Source organism: Sapajus apella, unplaced genomic scaffold, assembly GCF_009761245.1.
Source record: "Sapajus apella isolate SASKATOON/1434 unplaced genomic scaffold, GSC_monkey_1.0 scaffold59, whole genome shotgun sequence".
Lineage (NCBI taxonomy): Eukaryota > Metazoa > Chordata > Mammalia > Primates > Cebidae > Sapajus > Sapajus apella.
In genome coordinates, this window is record NW_022436999.1 from 2,680,629 (window position 1) to 2,702,314 (window position 21,686).

A 21,686-nucleotide genomic window follows, 5' to 3' on the forward strand; every position below is an offset into this window, starting at 1 on the left:
ACTCTTCTTTGTAGATGTGGTAGAATTCAGCTATGAATCCATCAGGTCCTGGACCTTTTTTAGTTGGTAAGTTGATTCAGTTTTGGAGCTTGTTATTGGTCTTTTCAGGGAATCAGTTTCTTCTTGGCTCAGTCTTGGGAGGATATATGTATCCATGAATTTATCCATCTAATCTCTTCTAGGTTTTCTAGTTTGTGTGCATATAGGTATTTATAGTCATTTCTTTTTCCTCCTCCACCTCCTCCTCCTCCTCCTACTCCTCCTCCTCCTCCTCCTCCTTCTTCTTCAACAAGGCATCACTATGTTTCCCAGATTGTTCTCAAACTCCTGAGCTCAAGCAATCCTCCCATCTTAGCCTCACAAAGTTCTGGGATTACACACATGAACCACCACGACTGGCCTTGTAGTGGTTTCTGATGGTTGTTTTTCTTTCTATGGGGTCAGTAGTAGCATTCCCTTTGTCATTTCTATATTTGTTTATTTGGATCCTCTCTTTTTTCTTCTTAATTCATCTAGCTAGTGACCTATTTTATTAATTTTTCCAAGACAGCTCCTGGATTCATTGATTGTTTGAGTGTTTGTGTGTGTGTGTGTGTGTGTGTGTGTGTGTCTTGATTTCCTTCAGTTCAGCTCTGATTTTTGTTATTTTTCATCTTCTAGCTTTGGGATTGGTTTGTTCTTGCTTCTCCAGTTCTTTCAGTTGTGAAGTTAGATAGTTAATTTGAGATTTTTCTAACTTTCTAATGTGGGCAGCTCACGCTACTAATTTCCGTCTTAACACCACCTTACCTGTGATCCAAAGATTCTCATATGTTGTATCTTTGTTCTCACTGTTTTCAAATAACTTCTTTGTTTCTGTCTCATTTCATATTATCCAGAAGCCATTCAGGAGCATGTTGTTTAATTTTTATGTAATCATATGATTTTGAGCGATTTTAATTGTGTTGACTTTTATTTTTATTGTGCTGTAGTCCGAGTGTGTTTGGTATGATTTCGACTCTTTCACATTTGTTGAGATTGTTTTATGTCCAACCATATGGTTAATTTTAGAGTAAGTAACATGTGGTGATGAAAAGAATGTTTATTCTGTTGATTTTGAGTGGAGACTTCTTTAAAGGTCTCTCAGATCCATTTGGTTCAATGCTGAGTTTAGGTCCTGAATATCTTTATTAAATTTCTGCCTTGACAATCTGTCTAATATGGTCAGTGAAGTGTTGGAGTCTCCTACTATTATTGTGTGGGAGTCTATGTCTCTTTGTGGGCCTCTAAAAACTTGCTTCATGAATCTGGGTGCTCCTGTGCTGGGTGCATATATATTTAGGATAGTTAGGTCTTCTTGTTGAATTGTACCCTTTACCATTATGTAATCCCCTTCCTTGTCTTTTATGATCTTTCTTGGTTTGAAATCTGTTTTGTCTGAAATTAGAGTTGCAACCCCTGCTTTTTTTGTGTTTTCCATTTGCTTGTTAGATTTTTCTCCATCCCTTTATTTTGAGCCTATGAGTGTCATTAAATGTGAAATGGGTCTCTTGATGACAGTGTACCATGTGTGGATTAGATCCTGTCATTGTGCTTTTAGCTGGTTACTGTGTTGGCTTGTTTGTGTGGTTGCTTTACAGTGACACACGTCTGTGTGTTTAAGTGTGTTTTTGCATTAGCTGGTAGCAGTTTTACCTTTCTATATTTAGTGCTTCTTTGAAGATCTCTTGTAAAGCAAGTCTTGTGGTAATAAAGTCCCTCAACATTTGCTTATCTGAGAAGGATCTTATTTCTTTTTCACTTAGGAAATTTAGTTTGGCTGGATATAAAATTCTGGGTTGAAGTTTTCTTTTTAAAGAATGTTGAATATAGGCCCCCAAACTTTTCTGGCTTTTAGGGTTTCAGCTGAGACATCTGCTGTTAGTCTGATGGGGATCCCTTTGTACATGACCTGCCCTTTCTCTCCAGCTGCCTTTAACATTCTTTCTTTCATTTCAGCCTTGGAAAATTGATGATTATGTGTCTTGGGGTGAACTTCTTTTGTAGAATCTTGCAGGAGTTCTCTGTGTTTCCTCAATTTTACTGTTGGCCTCTCTAGCAAGGTTGGGGAAATTTTCATGGATGATATCCAGAAATATATGTTCTAGGTTGTTTGTTTTCACCCCCTCCCTTTCAGGGACACCAATGATTCTTAGATTTTGCCTCTTTACTTAATCCCATACTTCTCAAAGAATTTGTTCATTTTTAAAATTCTTTTTTCTTTATTTTTGTCTGACTGTCTTATTTCAGAGAACCAGTCTTCAAGTTCTAAAATTCTTTCTTTTCTTTCCTTTTTCTTTCTTTCTTTTTTTTTTTTTTTTTTTTTTTTTTTTTTTTTTTTTTTTTTTTTTTTGAGATGGAGTTTCACTCTTGTTGCTCAGGCTGGAATGCAATGGCAAAATCTCAGCTCACTGCAACCTTCACCTCCTGGGTTCAAGCAATTCTCCTGGCTTGGCCTCCCGAGTAGCTGGGATTACAGGGTCCTACCACCACGACAGCTAATTTTGTATTTTTAATAGAGACAGGGTTGCACCATGTTGGCCGGGCTTGTCTCGAACTCCTGACCTCAGATGATCTGACCACCTTGGCTTCCCAAAGTGTTGGCATTACAGGTGTGAGGCACCACACCCGACCTGAAATGCTTTCTTCACCTTGGGTTATTCTGCTCTTAATATTTGTGCTTGCATTGTGAAATTCTTGTTTTGTGTTATTCAGGTCTACCAGACCTGTTACATTCTTTTTTATAGTTGTAATTTTATTCTTCATCTCCTGTATCACTTTATTGTGATTTTCATTTTCCTTGGATTGGGTTTTGCCATCCTCCTGAATCTTGGTGATCTTTGTTCCTATTTATATTCTGAATTATATTTCTGTCATTCCAGCCAGTTCAGCTTGGTTAAGAACTCTTGTTGGAGAACTGCTGCAGTTGGAGGAAATATGACAGTCACCAAAGTTCTTGCATTGATTCTTTCTCATCTGTGTGTGAGTGTTCCTTTAATTGCAGTGCAGATTGAATACAGTCAATAGATTTCTTTTCTGGATGTTTTCATTGGACCAAGACTATCTGTAGGGCCTTTATTTGAAGCTGACTTCTTGTCTCTGGTTGCAGAGGATGGTATGTTAGTGAGGTATTTTTGGTGTTGAAGCCTTGGGGTGTGATCCAGCAGGTGACACTTAGACTTATTGGTCAGTTGGTAGACTCTTGCTCTGTTGTGTGGCTCCCCTATGTTTTCCTGCAGTTGCAGTTATGTTCCCTCTCAGTGTTCTCCCTTTCCCTCTTAAGTGCAGCCGGTAGTTCATGATGTGGCACTCCTAGGCTGCCCACTGCAGCTCTTGGGTAATTTCAGTGTTTATGTTCTTTTCCCAGGTTAGAGGCAGAAGAGGAAAAGATCTTAGTAGTGGTTGTGGCCAGGGGTCATTTGCTTGACTCCTTGGGGCTCTAACCCAAAGAGATGTGGGTCAGCAATTGCTCAGTGCAGTCAACCCAAGATAAAGGGTTTGTGCTATGGGTTCAAGCCACGGGTTCCCTGTCTGGTAACAAGCCATGGGAAGTGTATGGGACCCATGGGAGCTGGACTGACCTCATCCCCTTAGGTCAACTGCAGCTTGTTGGAGGTATGAATAAAGTACTTAGGATCTCCACTTCTTCATTAGTCTGAGGGTGGCAAGGGCAGTTCCCTTGGGAGCTTTGTTAAGGGAGGTATATACCTATTGCTGGCCCAAAGACACCCGTAGGAAGTGGCTAGAGACCCTGGTTGGGAGGTCCTTCCCAGTGAGGAGGAATGGGATCAGGATCCATTTTAAAATGCAGTCTGGCCACATTTTTGTAAAGCAGCTGTGCTGTGCTGGGGGTCCACTTCAGTGCTCAGTCACCCCAGTCACTCCAAAGCCCAAAGGCTGAAACTGCTAAGTCACCCAAACAGCGAAGATGGTGGCCTGCCCCTCCCTCTGGGAGTACCATCCAGGGGTAATTCAGATCTCTGTTAGTTGGAGTGCTTAGCCAGGGTGGCTCAAGGCCCCAATTGGGAGGTCCTGTCCAGTGAGAAGGAACAGGATTGGGCACCTGCTTAAAGCAGCAGTCTGGCCATGTTTTGATAGAGCAGCTGTACTGTTCTGGGGGATCCCTTCTGCTCTAGGTGAGCTCAGACTCTCCAAAGCCTGAAGACTGGAATGGCTAAGGCACCTGAACAGCAAAGACGGTGGACCACCCCAACTCCAGGGAGCTCCTTCTTAGGGAAGTGCAATGCCGCTACTGGTAGCTGACTGAAATTCCAAGCCAGTGGGTCTTATCTTGTGAGGTGCTGTGGAAGTGGGGCCTGTGAGCTGTTGCTGCTTGGCCCCTTGGATTCATCCTCTTTCTTAGAGGTATGCACAGGAGTCTAACCTCCCACTTTGCCAGAGCTGCAGCTACTTTTGCTAGAAAGCCCCATATCTAAGGTCTCAGAGTCTCCATATGTGCCTGAGCAGCTGCTCTGGCAAGACTCCACATAGTTTTGTCTGTCAGACTGAAGACTCAAGGCCCTGTTGGAGTGGGTTCACAAGGAGACCTCTTGACCTGTGAGTTGCAAAGATCTGTGGGAAAAGCATGGTTTCCTAGGGCTGCTCATGTATTCACTGCTTCCGGGGGCAGGGGAGAATCCCATGGCTCCATGTTTTTCCTAGGCGGGCCGTTTGTCTTGTCTTGCTTTTCCTTGTTCTCTGTGGGTCAGGCTGTTTCCTTGATTAATCCCAATGCAAGTACCTGAATGTTTCAGTCGAAGTTGTTGTATTTATTCACCTCTTCTCTTTCTCTCCACAAGAACCATGTACACTGTCTGCTTCTTTTCAGCCATTTTGGCCACTTCTTTTTTTTTTTTTTCAGCATCTATTTTTATTTTTGGACTATTTATTATGTTATTTTTCACTATGGGGTACTTAGAAACTATACAGAATGTTTTGCCAAACTTTGTATTAAAATTCTTTAGTTTTTTAATTTTTTAAATAATAATTTTATTTAATATAAAAAATATAGAACAGTTTACAAATTTGTATGTTATCCTTGTGCAAAGGGCCATGATAATATTCTCTGTATTGTTCCAATTTTAGTATATGTGCTTCTGAAGCAAGCACTGTTTTCGTTTGTGTGTATGTGTGTGTGTGCATTTATAGTAGGTATATATATTTGTGGGTTGCATGAGATGTTTTGATAGAGGCAAGCAATGTGAAATAATCACATCATGGAGAATGGGGTATCCATTCTCAAGCATTTTTCCTTAGTGTTACAAACAATCCAGTTAAAGTTTTTTAGTTATTTAAAAATGTACAATTTATTATTGACTGTAGGTACCCTGTTGTGATATCAAATAGTAGGTCTTAATCATTCTTTCTATTTTGTTAAACCCATTAGCCATCCCAACCTCCCCTCTTCCCCCATGTCCCCTTCCAAGCCTCTGGTAACCTTTCTACTACTGCTCTATGTCCACAAGTTCAATTGTTTTGATTTTTACATCCCACAAGTAAGTGAGAACATGCTATGTTTATGCCTGGCTTATTTCATGTAACATAATGACCTCCAGTTCCATCCATGTTGCTGCAAATGAAAATGACAGGATCTCATTGTTTTTAATGGCTGAATAGTACTTTACTACGTATATGTACCACATTTTTAAAATTCATTCATCTGTTAATGGGCACTTAGGTTGCTCCCAAATCTTAGTTATTGTAAGTCGTGCTGGAACAAACATAGGAGTGCAGATATCTCTTTGATATACTTTCTTTTGAGTATGTACCCAGGAATGGGAATGCTGGATCATATGGTAGCTCTATGTTTATTTTTGTGAGGAACCTCAAAACTGTTCTTCATAATGATTGTACTAATTTACATTCCTACCAACAGTGTACGAGGTTCTCTTTTCTCCACATCCTCAACAGCATTTGTTATTGTCTGTCTTTGGGATAAAGGCCATGTTTAACTGGGGTAAAATGAGATCTCATTATAGTTTTTCTGATGATCAGTGATGTTGATAATGATCAGTGATGTTGATGATCAGTGATGCTGAACATCTTTTCTTATACTGGTTTGCCATTAGTATGTCTTTTTCTTGAGAAAGTTCTATTAAGATCTTTTTCCCATTTTTAAATTGGATTATTAGATTTTTTTTTCCTGTAGAGTTGTTTGAGCTCCTTATATATTCTGGTTATTAATCCCTTGTCAGATAGGTGGTTTGAAAATATTTTCTCAAATTCTGTGGGTTGTCCCTTCATTTTGTTGATAGTTTCCTTTGCTTTGCAGAAGCTTTTTAACTTGATGTGATCTCATTTGTCCATTTTTGCTTTGATTGCCTGTGCTTGCGGGGTATGCCTCAAGAAATTGTTGCCCAAACCATTGTCCTAGAGGTTTTCGCCAATATTTTCTTGTAGTAATTTCATAGTTTGAGGTCTTAGATATAAGTCTTTAACCTGTTTTGATATTATTTTTGAATATATTGAGACATAGGGGCCTAGTTTCATTCTTCTGCATATCTATATCCAGTTTTCCCAGCACCATTTAGTGAAGAGACTGTCTTTTCCCCAGTGTATTTTCTTGGCACCTTTGTCAAAAATAACTTGTAGGTGTCACAATTTGTTTGTGGATTTTTTATTCTGTTCTATCATTCTATGTGTCTGTTTTTACACCAGTGTCATACCATTTTAGTTACTATAGCTTTGTAGTATAATTTGAAGTCAGGTAATGTAATTCCTCCAGTTTCGTTATTTTTGGTTAGGATAGCATTGGCTATTCTGTGGTTCCACATAAATTTAAAGTTATTTTTTCTACTTTCTTAATTTTTTTTTTTTGAGACAGGGTCTTGCTCTGTCACCCAAGCTGGTGTTCAGTGGTGCAATCATGGCTCACTGCAACCTATGCTCCCAGGCTCAAGCCATCCTCCCACCTCAGCCTCTTGAGTAGCTGAGACTACAGGTGCATGCCACCACACCTGGCTTATTTTTGTATTTTTTTGTAGGGACAGGGTTTTGCCATGTTTCCCCGGCTGGTCTGAAACTCCTGAGCTCAAGCAATTCACCCACTTTGACTTCCCAAAGTGCTGGCATTACAGACACGAGCCCTTGCACCCTGCCTTTTGTGTGTGTGTGTGTGAAGAATCTTCACAGATGATAAAAATATAAATTCCGTATAAATTTTATGATTGTTTTTTCTATTTTGATGAAGGTTCTATTGGTATTTTGATAGGGATTACATTGAGTCTGGAGATTCCTTTGAGTGCTATGCACATTTTAACCATATTGATTCTTTCAATACATAAACATACAATAGTTTTCATTTTTTTGATGTCCTCATCAATTTATTTTATCAGTGCTTTATAGTTTTCATTATAGACATCTTATATTTCTTTGGTTAAATTAATTCATAGGTAGTTAAATTTTTGTGGCTAAAGCAAATAAGGTTACTTGTAAAATTTCTTTTTCAGATTGTTCACTGTTGGCATATAGAAATGCTACCAAGTTTGGATGTTGATTTTGTATTCTGCAACTTTACTGAATTTGTGTATCATTTCCAATAGCTTTATTGTGGAGTCTTTAGGTTTTTCCAAATATAAAATTATATCATCTGTAAACAAGGATAATTTGACTTCTTCCTTTCCAATTCGGATGCCCATTTTATCACCATTGTTATTCAACATAGTACAGGAAGTCCTAGCTAGAGCAATGAGATGACAGAAGGAAAGAAAGGGCATCCTTGTCATATTCTAGACCTTGGAGGAAAAGCTTTCTGATTTTTCCCATTCAGTATGCTACTACCGGTGAGTCTGTTATATATGGCTTTTATTATGTTGAGGTATGTTCCTTCTATACTTAGTTTTTTGAGGTTTTTGTCATGAAGGGATGTTTTATTTTATCAAATGCTTTTTTTAGCATCGATTGAAATGATCACATGGTTTTCATCCTTCATTCTGCTGATCTAATGTATCACATTGATTTGCATGTATTAGACTGTCCTTGCATCCCTTACATAAATCCCTCTTGGTCACGATGAATGATTTTTCTAATGTACTGTTGAATTATGTTTGCTAGTATTTCGTTGAGGATTTTTGCATCAATGCTTATCAGAGTTATTTTCCAGTAGTTATGGTTTTCTTTTCCTTTTTTTTTTAAATGTATATTTAGCTGTTTTTGGTATCAGGGTAATACTGGCATCATAGAAAGAGTCTGGAAGTATTCCCTTCTCCTCTACTTTTCAGAATAGTTTGAATAGGATTGGTATTAGTTCTTCCTTAAATGTTTGGTAAAATTCAGCAGTGACACCATTGAGTCCCAGGCTTTTCTTTACTGGGAGACTTTTTATTACAGCTTCAGTTTCATTACTTGTTATTGTTCTGGACAGGTTTTGGGTGTCTTCATGGTTCCTTGTGTGTGTGTGTGTGTGTGTGTGTGTGTGTGTGTGTGTGTGAGTGAATCTTGCTCTGTTGCCCAGGCAGGAGTGCAATGGCGTGGTCCCAAGTCACTGCAACCTCTGCCTCCCAGGCTCAAGCAATTCTTGTGTCTCAGTCATCCAAGTAGCTGGGATTACATGTGCGTGCCACGATGACTGGCTAAATTTTTGTACTTTTAGTAGAAACAGGGTTTTACCATGTTGTCCAGATTGGTCTCAAACTCCTGGCTTCAAGTGATCCAGCCACCCTGGCCTCTCAAAGTACTGGGATTACAGGCGTGAACCACCATGTCTGGCTCATGGTTCAATCTTGCTATGTCACATGTTTTTAGGAATTTTTTCCTTTCTTCTGGATTTTTCAATTTATTGGCATATAGTTGCTTATAGTAGCCACAAATGATCCTTTGAATTTCTGTGGTATCAGTGGTAATGTCTTGTTTTTCACTTCTGATTTTATTTGTATCTTCTCTCTTTCTCTTTTAGTCTGGCTAAAGGTTTGTCGATTTTGTTTAACTTTTCAAAATTGCAAATTTTTGTTTCATTGTTGGTTTTTTTTTGTATTGCTTTTTAATTTTAATTTTATTTATTTCTGTTCTGATCTTTATTGTTATTTTATCTCGTAATTTTGGGTTTGGTTTCCTCTTGCTTTTCTAGTTCTTTAAAATGTATCATTAGATTGTTTTGTTGTTGTTGTTGAAGTTTTTTCTCTTTTTAATGTAGGCATTTATAGCTATAAACTTCCCTCTGAGTAATACTTTGACTGTATCCCATAGGTTTTGGTATGTTTTGTTTCCACTATTATTTATTTCCATAAATTTTTAAATTTTCTTTATAATTTTTTTATTGACCACTGGTCATTCAGGAACATATTGCTTAATTTTTATATATTTGTATAGCTTCCAAAATTTATCTCATTATTAATTTCTAGTTTTATTCCATTGTGGTCAGGGAAGATGGTTGATATTTTCATTTTTTGAATGTTTTAAGACTTATTCTGTGATCTAACATCTGGATCTGTCCTTGAGAAAAATCCGTGTGCTAAGAAAAACAACATGTATTCTGTAGCTTATATGGAATATTCTATAAATATCTATTAGATATATTTGGTCTATAGTGCAGATTAAATCCAATGTTTCTTTGTTAATTTTCTGTTTGCAAGATCTGTCCAATGCTGAAAGTGGGGAGTTGAAGTCTCCAGCTGTTTTTGTGTTGGGGCCTATCGCTCTACCTTTAATAATATTTGCTTTATATATCTGGGTGCTCCAGTGTTGGGTGCATATGTATTTACAATTGTTATATCCCGTTGCTGAATTGACCCTTTTATCATTATATTTTGACCTTCTTTCTCTTTTCATATAGCTTTTGTTTTGATATCTATTTTGTCTGACATTAGTATAGCTACTTCTGCTCTTGTTTGGCTTAAACTGGCATGGAAAATCCTTTTTCATTCCCTTATTTTCAGTCCATGTGTGTATTTATAGGGGAACTATGTTTTGTTTGTTTGTTTGTTTTTGTTTTAGATTGGAGAGTTTAGTCCATTTACATTCAGTGTTATTATTCATAAGTAAGGACTTAATCCTGCCATTATGATATTTGTCTTCTGGTTGTTTTGTGGTCATTGCTTCCCTCTTTTCCTCCTGTCTTCCTTTAGTGAAGGTATTTCCTCTGGTGGTATGATTTAGTTTCTTGCTTTTAATTTTTTGTCTATTCATTGTATTTTTGTTTGTTTGATGTTACCATAAGGCTATCTTACAATCCATTATTTTAACCTGATGACACAGTTTGCATAAACAAGCAAAAAGAAAGCTAGTAAAAATTGTGTGCCTTAACTTCAACCCCTGCTTTTTAACTTTTTGTTGTTTCTATGTGTATCTTATTGTATTCTCTATGTCTTGAAAAGTCATTATAGCCATTATTTTTTATTAGTTTATTGTTTAGTCTTCCTACTTTGGATAAGAGTAGTTTACACACTGCAGTTATAGTGTTATAATACTCTGGTTTTCCATGTACTTACTATTACCAGTGAGTTGTGTACCTTCAAGTGATTATTTATAGCTCATTAATATTCTTTTCTTTCTGATTGAAGTACTCTCATTAGCATTTCTTGTGGTTCAGGTCTGATGTGTACAAAATCCCTTACCTTTTGTCTGGGAAAGTCTTTATTTGAAGAATACTTTAGCCAGATATAGTATTCTAGGGTAAATGTTTTTTCCTTTGGTACTTTAAATACGTCATGTCACTCTCTCCTGGCCTGTAAGATTTTCACTGAATAGTCCTGCTGCCAGATATATTGGAGCTCCATTTGTTTCTTTTCTCTTGCTACTTTTAGGATTTTTTTCTTTATCTCGGATCTTTGGGACTTTGATTATTAAGTGCCTTGAGGTAGTCCCTCTTTATGGCTAAATCTGCCTGTGCTGTTGAGGTCTTAATTTTCAAAATTCTTGAAAAATTCGGTCCAATATTGTGAAACATTTTCTTGATGTTTTCTTCTAGTAGTTTCATAGTTTTTAGATTTTACATTTAAGGCTTTAATCAATTTTAAATTAATTTTTGTGTATGGTCAGATTTAGGGGTCTGGTCTCATTCTTCTGCCTATGAATATCCAATTTTCTTAGTATAATTTATTAAAGAGCTTGTCTTTTCTCCAATATGGGTTCTTTTTTTTTTTTTTTTGAGATGGAGTTTCACTCTTGTTACCCAGGCTGGAGTGCAGTGGCGTGATCTCGGCTCACCGCAACCTCTGCCTCCAGGGTTCAGGCAATTCTCCTGCCTCAGCATCCCGAGTAGCTGGGATTACAGGCACACGCCACCATGCCCAGCGAATGTTTTGTATTTTTAGTAGAGATGGGGTTTCACCATGTTGACCAGGATGGTCTCGATCTCTTGACCTCATGATCCACCCGCCTCGGCCTCCTAAAGTGCTGGGATTACAGGCTTGAGCCACCGCGCCCAGCTCCAATATGGGTTCTTGGCACCTTTGTCAAGGATCAGGGTTGTGGATTTATTTCTGGGTTTTGTATTCTATTCTATTGGCCTATGGGTTTATTTTTATGTAATTATCGTGATGTTTTGATTACAATAGATTTGTAACATATTTTCAAGTCAGGTAGTGTGAGGCCTTCAGCTTCACACTACAATGGAGTCTTTTATGATTTCACATGAATTTTAGGATTTTTTTTTTCTATATCTGTGAAGAATGTCATTGGCATTTTGATAGGGTTTGTATTAAATTTCATTGCTTTGGGTAGCGTGGCCATGTAAAAAATACCAATTCTTCCATTCTACGAACACAGGATATCCTTCCACTTATTTGTATCCTCTTCAATTTCTTTCATTCAAGTTTTATAGTTTTCAGTGTAGAAATCTTTCACCTCCTGGCCGGGCATGGTGGCTCACACCTGTAATCCCAGCACTTTGGGAGTCCAAGGCGGGTGGATCCCCTGAGATTGGGAGTTTGAGACCAGCCTGACCAACATGGAGAAACCGGGTCTCTACTAAAAGTACAAAATTAGCCAGGCGTGGTGGCTCGTGCCTGTAATACCAGCTACTTGGGAGGCTGAGGCAGAAGAATCAGTTGAACCCAGGAGACAGAGGTTGTGGTGAGTTGAAATTGTGTCACTGCACTCCAGCCTGGGCAACAAAAGTGAAACTCCACCTCAAAAAAAAAATTTTTTTTTCACCTCCTTGGTTATGTTTATTACTAGGAGTTTTGATGTTGTTGTTGTTGCTGCTATTGTAAATAAAATTGTTTTCTTGATTTCTTTTTCAGATAGCTCACTGTTAGCATATGGAAATGGTAATAATTTTCATGTTGATTTTGTAGCCTGTTACTTCACTGAATTTGTCGATTATTTCTAGAGGTTTTTTGGTGGAGTCTTTAGTGTTTTCTATATGTAAAATCATGTCATCTGCAAACAGGACCAATTTGACTTCCTTTTTTCCAATTTGAATGCCTTTTACTTCTTTCTCTTACCTAATTGATCTGGCTAGGACTTCCAGTGTAATATTGAAAGTGGACCTTCTTATTTGGTTCCCGATCTTTTTCCCTTTTCAGTATGATGTTAGCTGGGAGTTTGTCATATATGGTCTTTATTGTATCGAGGTGCACACTCTATTTAATTTGTTGAGGAATTTTGTCATGAAAGGGTGTCGAATCTTGTCAAATTGTTTTCTGCATCTATTAAAATAATCGCACGGTTTCTTTCATTCTTTCTTGTAATGTAGTGTAGTGCATTTGTTGATTTGTGTATGTTAAATCATCTTGCATCACTAGCATAAATCCCACTCGATCATATTGAATAGTCTTTTTAATGTGCTCTTGGATTTGGATTGCTAGTACCTCTCTGAGAATTTTTGCATCTACATTCATCAAGGAGTTTTTGTTGACCTGTTGTTTTTGTTGTTGCTGTGTTGTTGTTTGGTTTTTGAATCAGGGTGGTAGTGCCTGGTAAAATTAGTTTAGTAGTACTCACTCCTTTTCAGTTTTCTGGAATAGTTTGAGGAAAATAGGCATTAGTTCTTCAAATTTTTGTAGAATTCAGCACTGAAGCCATCAGCTCCTGAGCTTTTCTTTGATGAAAGTCTTTTTATTACTGATTCAATTTCCTCACTCATTTATTACTGATTCAATTTCCTCACTCATTACTGGTATGTTCAAATTTTCTATTTCTTCATAATTTAATGTTGGTAGTTTATATCTGTCCAGGAATTCATCCCTTTCTTCTGTGCTACAAAATTTGTTGGCATGAATAGTCTCTTATGACCCTTTGTATTCTTATAGTATCAGTTGCAACATCTCCTTTTTCATCTGTGATTTTATTTATTTGAGCTTTCTCTTTTTTTTTTTAGTCTAGCTAAAGGCTTGTGGATTTTGTTTTTTAAACCAGCCCTTCATTTCATTGATCTTTAGTTATTTTATTAGTCTTTTTCTTTGTTTATTTCTTCTCTGAGCTTTATTATTTCCTTCCTTCTACCAATTTTGAGTTTGGTTTGTTTATGCTTATCTCTAGTCTAAGTCTTAGGGATTAAGTGCTTGTGAACAGAATATTGGTAGAAATATGGATAGTAAAGGCCTTTCTGATGAGGTCTCAGATGGAAATGAGGAATATCTTATTAGAAACCGAAGGAAAGGTCATCCTTGTTAAAAATGGGCAATATACTAGACTGAATTATCTTCATGACTGAGGATATTATGGGGAGAAAATTAAAAAGCAATGAAGCAGTTCATTGGCCAGGCATGGTGGCTCATGCCTATAATCTCAGCACTTTAAGAGGCAGAGGCGGGAGAATTGCTTGAGCCAGGAGTTCAAGACCAACCTGAGCAATATAGTAAGACTTCAGATAGATAGATTAGATAGGTAGACAGATAGATAGATAGATAGATAGATAGATAGATAGATAGATAGATAGATACATAGTTAGACAGACTACATATATATGGCATATATGTACATGCGTATATATAGACAAAAATATTTTATTAATATTTTGCTTAGATATTTCTGCCATACACACACACACACACACACACACACACACACATATATATATAAACACATATGTGTAACAACAACATAAAATGAAAGCAATACATAGTGTATATATAGACATCTGGCCATAGAAACATCTAAGCAAAATATTAATAAAATAATCTTCATGGCTTCTATCAACTGCTTAGAGTAAATGCCAGAAGAAGGTAAGAATTTTAAGACAGAATTTATCACTACAAGGGAAGCAGAACATAAAGACTTTGAAAATTCTTAACCTGGATTTTCTTCTCCATCTAAGACTCCCATAATGCATATATTGTTCAGCTTGATGATGTTTCACTATTTCTTTATGTTCTGTATACTTTTCTTCATTCCTTCTTGTATCTTCTACTCAGATCAGATAAGTTCAATTGTCCTATCTTCAAATATTTTCAAGAAACGAAGACTTTTTTTTTCTTAAACAGATCTGCAGTTGAGCAACCCTACTACATTTTTCATTGTAGTTATTATACGTTTCCAATCCAGAATTTTCATTTATTACTTTTTTGTAATTCTATTTGTTGTTTTGTTTTGTATTTTTTTTTTTTTTTGAGACGGAGTTTCGCTCTTGTTACCCAGGCTGGAATGCAATGGTGCGATCTCGGCTCACCGCAACCTCCACCTCCTGGGTTCAGGCAATTCTCCTGCCTCAGCCTCCTGAGTAGCTGGGATTACAGGCACGCACCACGATGCCCAGCTAATGTTTCATATTTTTAGTAGAGACGGGGTTCACCATGTTGACCAGGATGGTCTCGATCTCTTGACCTTGTGATCCACCCGCCTCGGCCTCCCAAAGTGCTGGGATTACAGGCGTGAGCCACCGCGCCCGGCCAATTCTATTTGTTAAACATGCTCATTTTGTTCAGTATTTTAGTTTTCTGATTCTTCCGGGGTTTTCTTGTCCATGTTTTCTTTTAGCTGTTGACTATACTTCAAACAGCTCTTTTATGGACTTAGTCTTATAAGTCTGATGTCTAGGTTCTATTGGGGATGATTTCTGTCAATTTATTTTGTTCCTTTGAAAAAGTCATGTCTTACTGTTTCTTTGTACACTTTGTGCTTGTTGTTGTTCATGACAGTAGGGCATTTGATTATTATAATGTGGTAACTGACAACATATTCTCAATCCTTTTTCTCAATTGAGAATTCTCAATTCTCAATATAATGCTTTTGAAAAATTTAATTGTTGAGGATATAAGGCATTTGTTTAGATATTTTTCCAAAAAATTTTAGCCAAAGGCTATCTGGTTGTATGTGCTCAGTAAAGATGCTGTTCCGTTAGCTTGCATTAACTAATGTTTTGACAAAGATTTCTTTAATTATTGGAGTAGTTTGAATGGCATTTTCTTGATGTATGCTTGTTGTAAACTTTTGAATTTTTTTTCAAAGCTCTTACACAGTTGATTCAGATAGCTGAATTTCTAGGTGTTTTTCTTTTTCAATGTTTTTGTGGAGAAAGGAGAGCTTGCAGCTTTCTAGCCTGATATTTTACTGATGTCACTCTCACTTAAAAGTTTTTAAAACACTTATGATTTCAAAACCTAATACATACTAACTCATAAAAAGCCAGATGAGACACACAAAGAAAGAACTAAATTCAAGAAGATTTTTAAACACACACACATACACATACACACACACACACACACACACACACTATTACTCTCAAACATGACTCATTTTAAGGACTTCTCTGTACCCACAAACAGTCCTCTTCACATCATTGAAATAGTCAGCTAATTTATACAACATTGTAACTAGGGGTTTCCTGGCTGTATCTTTTTAGTACCTGTGATACGATTACACACACACACACGCACACACACACACACACACACACACACATTTTCATTTATAATTCCTGGCCCACAACCCTGTTACAGTTTTGTTATAATGTTGGAGTGCTTTAAGCCTAAGAAGCAGACCTCAAGAAACAGAATCCCTCTCTCTCTGTCTCTCTCTCTGACCTTTTCCTGTACTTTTTCAGCTGCCCAAGGTAGGACTAATCTGATTATGGAGCAGAAGACCTTCTTTCCAGAGAGGGTCCTGCCCAATATCCTCAAGGAACAATGGTATACAGAGAGGCCAGGACTGAACAGACAGGCCTTGCTGGGTTTAGACCATGCACTTTTTGTTCTATAACATTTCTATGTGGTTGTCAATCTTGCCTACGTAATGAAGCCTCCATAAAAACCTCAAACAGACAGGATTCAGAGAACTTCTGGATAACTGAACATGGAGGCTCTTTGATGTTGGTGCACAGGGATGGCATGGAAGCTCTGTGCCCGTGGCACCACACCTCAGCCTATGCTTCTCTTCTTCTGTATCCTGTATAATACCCTTTATAATAACTGGGTAAGCATAAGTGTTTTCCTGAGTTCCATTCCAACAAACTCCAAAAATTAACCAAACTTGAAAAGGGGTCATGGGAACCCCAACTTGAAGCTTGTTGGTCAGAGGTTCTGGAGGCACACAGGTAACTGGTAGTTGAAGTGGAGGTTGGAGGGCAGTCTTGGGGACTGGGCCCCCAGCCTGTGGGATCTGACACTATACCCAGGTAGATGGTGTCAGAATTGATTTGGAGGACACACAGCTGGCATCTGCTGCTTGGTGTGTGGGAAAAAAAAAACCCACACTTTTGGTCACAGAAGTCTTCTTTTGTGTTGATTGTTGTGGTAATGGGAGAGCAGAGGGAAAAAAATGATCACAGAGTTTTCTTAAAAACAGTATCTGAATATAAAAAGCAGCCTAATTATCTTTCTAATATTACTTCCTTCATGTCATCCCCATTCATACAGATTCCAGCCAACACTTCCTGTCACACCAAATAATAAATGGATAACTAGTTACTATTTCCTCCCTAAATGGCCCAACCCTTTTTATGTGTTCCTATTTTTCAATAATTCTTAATATACATCTAAAGTATAAATTAGTACATTTTATAATTCTTAGCATTATGATTGCTTTTATTCCCCTTCCTACCTTTACTACATTACTTTCTTCTTAGAATGTTTTTTTTTTATTGTGGCCAGTTTATTTCAGGCTGACATCAACTCATTCTTGAACTTTAAAAACATTTCTGACTGCACTGAATTAAAAACAAATCTTTCAGTACTGTACACAACACATTTAAACATTAATATATTCTTTCTTCTTTTCTAAATATTACCTTGTGTAGATCTTCCCAAGTAAAAGATATGATTCATAAGAGAAAAATTAATGAGAAAAGATGCTTTAGGTAACTTCCTTATACCAAGTTGAGTCTGTTTTCATGCAATTCTATGTTAAAATTATTTTTGAAAAGGAAAAGAAGATGGTTTCTGAGATAATTTCATAATGTGCCAATTCTGGATTGAGTCAGAAAGAAACTGAAGTCAGACCCTTTATAGAAAATTAACTCTTAAGGTGTGCTTAGCTTACGATAAAATACACAGATTTTAAGGGTGCAGCTTGATGAATTTTTATTTGAAATCACCATCTCAGTCAAAATACTTGATTGATACTTTACATTGTTCCAGAAAGGGCCCTTTGCCCCTCCCCCACTCACACATCTAGAAACTAATAATTACATTTCCATTTCAATAGATTAATCTGAAGTATCCTAGAACTTCATATAAATTAAATCATGAATTAACTACATCATTTGGTCTGGTTTCTTTGTCTCAGAATTTCTGTGAATTTCATCCATGATCGTGTGTGTTTCAGAAGTTTGTTTGTGTTATTACTGAGGAGTATTCCAATGAATGAATATATCAGTTTGTTTATCCATTCACATATCAAGGACTGGTTCTTGGTTTCCAGATTGTAGAATGAATTTATGAATAATGCTTCTATGAACATTCATAGACAAACTATGTGGGTTAGTTCCTAGCACTGAAATGGCTGGATCACAGCATAGGTATATGTTTAACTTGATAAGAAACTATAGTTACACACCCTAATTTTTTTCATGACATTTGTCTGTTCTCCAATTTATTCATTACTGTAACTCCATTTGATCTCTATAACTCTAAGTCTATCCTCAGAATTCTTTTAAGGAGAAGTTTCCGCTTTCCTTATCATTGTACACGCTTCCCTCTTTTAATTACATGTTGAATCTCTTCCTCATTTAGGTTTCAGAAAAATGTCCTTAAGTGTCTTAAACCTGCATCAAGCCCACTTACTCATCAAACGCCACTTATGACTTCCCTTACAGGACAAGGGACATTTCAGCTCAGTTATACACTGCTATTCTCAATTCCCGCCATTTTTTTCTCTTCCTTTGACCCCCCAGCCTAGGTCTCCAGCTCACTGAAAACAGCCTCCCATGATGAGCACACCATTGTTATGTAATAGTCTAACCCTTCCCCCTACCAGGGGGTGCCAAGCCTGCAGACTCACTCTGATTCCCTCATAACTGTCCTGAGGAGAGGGCTGAAGACTGAGGAATCCTCTTTCTGCCTCCCATTTGACTGCATTTTCTTTGGTCAAAGGCTCCCTTATTCATGGGATCTGCCTGGGTCCAGGACCCCTTAACAGGTGCTCTCTGGCTGCCTGTCCTCTGGGCACTCTTGTCCCAGGTCTATTGTTTTCATGACCCACCAGGATGGCGCTTCACTTCCTCAGAAATTGTGATCCCCAGGAAAGTGCCCCACAGGAGGGGCGGAGTTGAGACGCCAGACCAACTCTCTTACAGCATGCGTTTCCAGGGCCGAAGACACGTGATCCACATGAAGCTCAAGAAGAACATGATACCCAGACATTTACCTATTTTCACTGATAATGACCAGGGGGCCATGCAGGAGAACTACCCCTTTGTCCCACGAGACTGTCACTACTACTGCTACCTGGAAGGGGTTCCTGGATCTGTGGCCACATTGGACACCTGCCATGGAGGTTTGCGTGGCATGCTGCAGGTGGATGACTTGACTTATGAAATCAAACCCCTGGAGGCTTCTTCCAGATTTGAGCATTTGGTATCACTGCTTGTGTCGGAAGAAAGTCCAGGAGAGGCTACTAGGTGTAAGACTCAAGGGGAAGAGATAAATCATGAATCTGAAAAGGTAAAACTGGCTGAAACTCCCAGAGCAGGTCACGTTTACTTGTGGCGGCATCATAGAAAAAACCTGAAACTTCACTACACGGTTACTCATGGAGTATACTTGCGGACCCGTAATAAGTCACAAACAGTAGAGGATATGGTGATTCTTACCAGCATAATGCATACCATTTTCAAACCAGGTTTTTTAAATGTCTATATACGGGTTATGTTCATATGGACTAGGAGGGAACTGATAAGATTTGCTGGGAATCCTAACCACATTATACCACAGTTTGGTGTATGGAAATCTAAAGCCGTTCATCCTACAATTCCACATGATACCTCGGTTGTTTTTACATCACATCGAATTGGAAACATTGAGTGTTTTGCCAGCTTTGATGGAATATGCAACCCCAACTGGGGAGCAATGTTTGTCTATTTAATGAGGTACCACCTGTTTAAGGGGGCATGTGTTACAGCGCATACGCTGGGTCATAACATGGGCATGCACCATGATTCTCAGGGTTGTTACTGTTTTCGAAGAACCAACTGTGTCATGGCTCCTGTTCCTGATCTTAATGATATGCTGAGCAATTGTTCTTATGAGAGACTGCAAAACATATTTAATCGATGGGATCCTTGTTTGAGTGCTCCAAATGTTGCATACACTAATTATCCTTATGTAGCTCCTCGTTGTGGAGACAAAATCAGAAATCAGAGGGAAGAGTGTGACTGTGGCTCCCTTAAAGATTGTGCCAGTGACAAATGTTGTGAGACCTCTTGTACCCTCTCCCTTGGCAGTGTTTGCAATACAGGACTTTGCTGCCATGAGTGTAAATATGCTGTCCCTGGAGTGGTTTGCAGAGATGTGGGTGGTATATGTGACCTACCGGAATACTGTGATGGGAAAAACGAAACATGTCCAGATGACTTCTATGTCCAGGATGGAACCCCATGTTCACCAGTGTCTGTTTGTATAAGAGGAAACTGCAGTGACCGTGATATGCAGTGCCAAGCCCTTTTTGGCTACCAAGTGAAAGATGGCTCCCCGGTATGCTACAAAAAATTGAATGTGAAGGGTGACCGATTTGGAAACTGTGGGGTTATTCTACAGAGAGGGGGAAGTAAACCTTTTCGATGTGAGGAAGATGATGTTTTTTGTGGGATGTTGCACTGTAGTGGTGTCAGACGCATTCCCGGCGGAGGTGAGCACACTACATTTCGGAGTATATTAGTACAGGAGATAAAAGAAGAAACCTGCTTTGGCTATGATGCACACCATGGGACAGAGTTGCCAGAAATGGGGCTGGTAGTGGATGGTGCAACCTGTGGCCCAGGAAAATACTGTCTTAATCAGAATTGTACTTTCTATCAAGACCTGCATTTTGAGTGTGATCTTAAAACATGCAGTTACAAAGGAGTATGTAACAACCGAAACCATTGTCACTGTGTGTATGGGTGGCAGCCACCAACATGTGAACTGAAAGGAAAAGGGGGTAGTGTAGATAGTGGCCCTCCACCTGACAAACAATATCGTCTTTCAGGCAGGGTAATTGTGAATACAAACCGAGTACTACTTTTAATATTTGCTCGTTACATCCTTTTTCTGGTTTCACTTCTCTTTGGTGGTTTTTCAAAAGCAATAGAATTTATGGACGAGAAAGTATTGAAAAATACTGAACCTGATGAGTAAATACTAATGGGAACCCACACAATGGAGAAAATCACATTGACACTTACTGGGAGATATAATCCATAATCACTCTGACGATTACATCACCTTTTAGCGATTATGATGTCATCTTCAAATAAAATCACTTGGCAATTTAAAAAGGGTCTGTGTGTTTAAATTTACTAAACATTTTATGTCTGGTCATATTCTTAATACTTCTATAGATGATGGCAGAAACTCTTAGATTCCCTGTAAAGAGGACTGTACTCATTTAAGATTTGGGGTCTAATGTTTAAGATACCCCTGTGGCAAATCCTGTTTGTAGTAATATACATTTATTTTAACACTCTTAAGGTCTTTGTCTTTTTTTTCTTTTTGAGACAGGTTTTCACTCTGGTGCCCAGGCTGCGAGGCGGGAATGCAGTGGTGCCATCTCAGCTCACTGCAACCTCCGTCGCCCAGATTGAAGCAATTCTCCCGCCTCAGTCTCCTGAGTTGCTGGGATACAGGTGTGTGCCTCCACACCTGACTAATTTTTGTATTTTTAATAGAGACAGGGTTTCACCTTGCGGGCCAGGCTGGTCTCAAACTCCTGGCTTCAAGTGATTCACCTGCCTTGGCCTCCCAAAGTGCTGGGATGACAGGCGTGAGCCACTGCGCCTGGCCTTTAGGTCTTTTTCTGATTGGTTATATATGAGATGTTTGTTATTTGTCCATTTTATTGTTAGGGTTAAATAAGCATAAAAGGCAACTTTGGCAGTGATACAGTAGGAAGGTTTTAAAATTCTTTTGTGTCATAGGCACCTTGATGTTCAACAGTGATTCTACCAACTGCTGATTATGTGATTATAGGCAGTCTTTTTTTTTTCCCCATTTATTTATTTTATTGCATTTTCAGTTTTGGGGTACATGTGAAGAACATGCAAGATTGTTGCATATGTACACACGTGGCAGTGTGATTTGCTGCCTTCCTCCCCATCACCTACATCTGGCATCTCTCCCCTTGCTATCTCTCCCCTACTCCCCACCCCACACTGT

General features: G+C 38.3%; 1 protein-coding gene and 1 non-coding gene across 2 annotated transcripts; one reads left to right on the forward strand and one right to left on the reverse strand.

Annotated features, from left to right (window-relative positions):
* Window positions 1-5,019: 5,019 nt before the first annotated feature.
* LOC116528735 lies at window positions 5,020-5,127 on the reverse strand. The gene has a single exon (XR_004259168.1). It is a non-coding gene; the product is annotated as a U6 spliceosomal RNA (small nuclear RNA).
* A 12,816-nt stretch (window positions 5,128-17,943) lies between these two features.
* LOC116528647 (disintegrin and metalloproteinase domain-containing protein 20-like) lies at window positions 17,944-20,669 on the forward strand. The gene has a single exon (XM_032246040.1). The coding sequence runs from the start codon at window positions 18,441-18,443 to the stop codon at window positions 20,667-20,669; it is 2,229 nt and encodes a 742-aa protein (XP_032101931.1). The 5' UTR covers window positions 17,944-18,440.
* Window positions 20,670-21,686: the final 1,017 nt, after the last annotated feature.

Coding starts and splice junctions, on each gene's coding strand:
- LOC116528647 (XM_032246040.1), top strand. CDS start 18,441: ATGGGATCTGCCTGGGTCCAGGACCCCTTAACAGGTGCTCTCTGGCTG.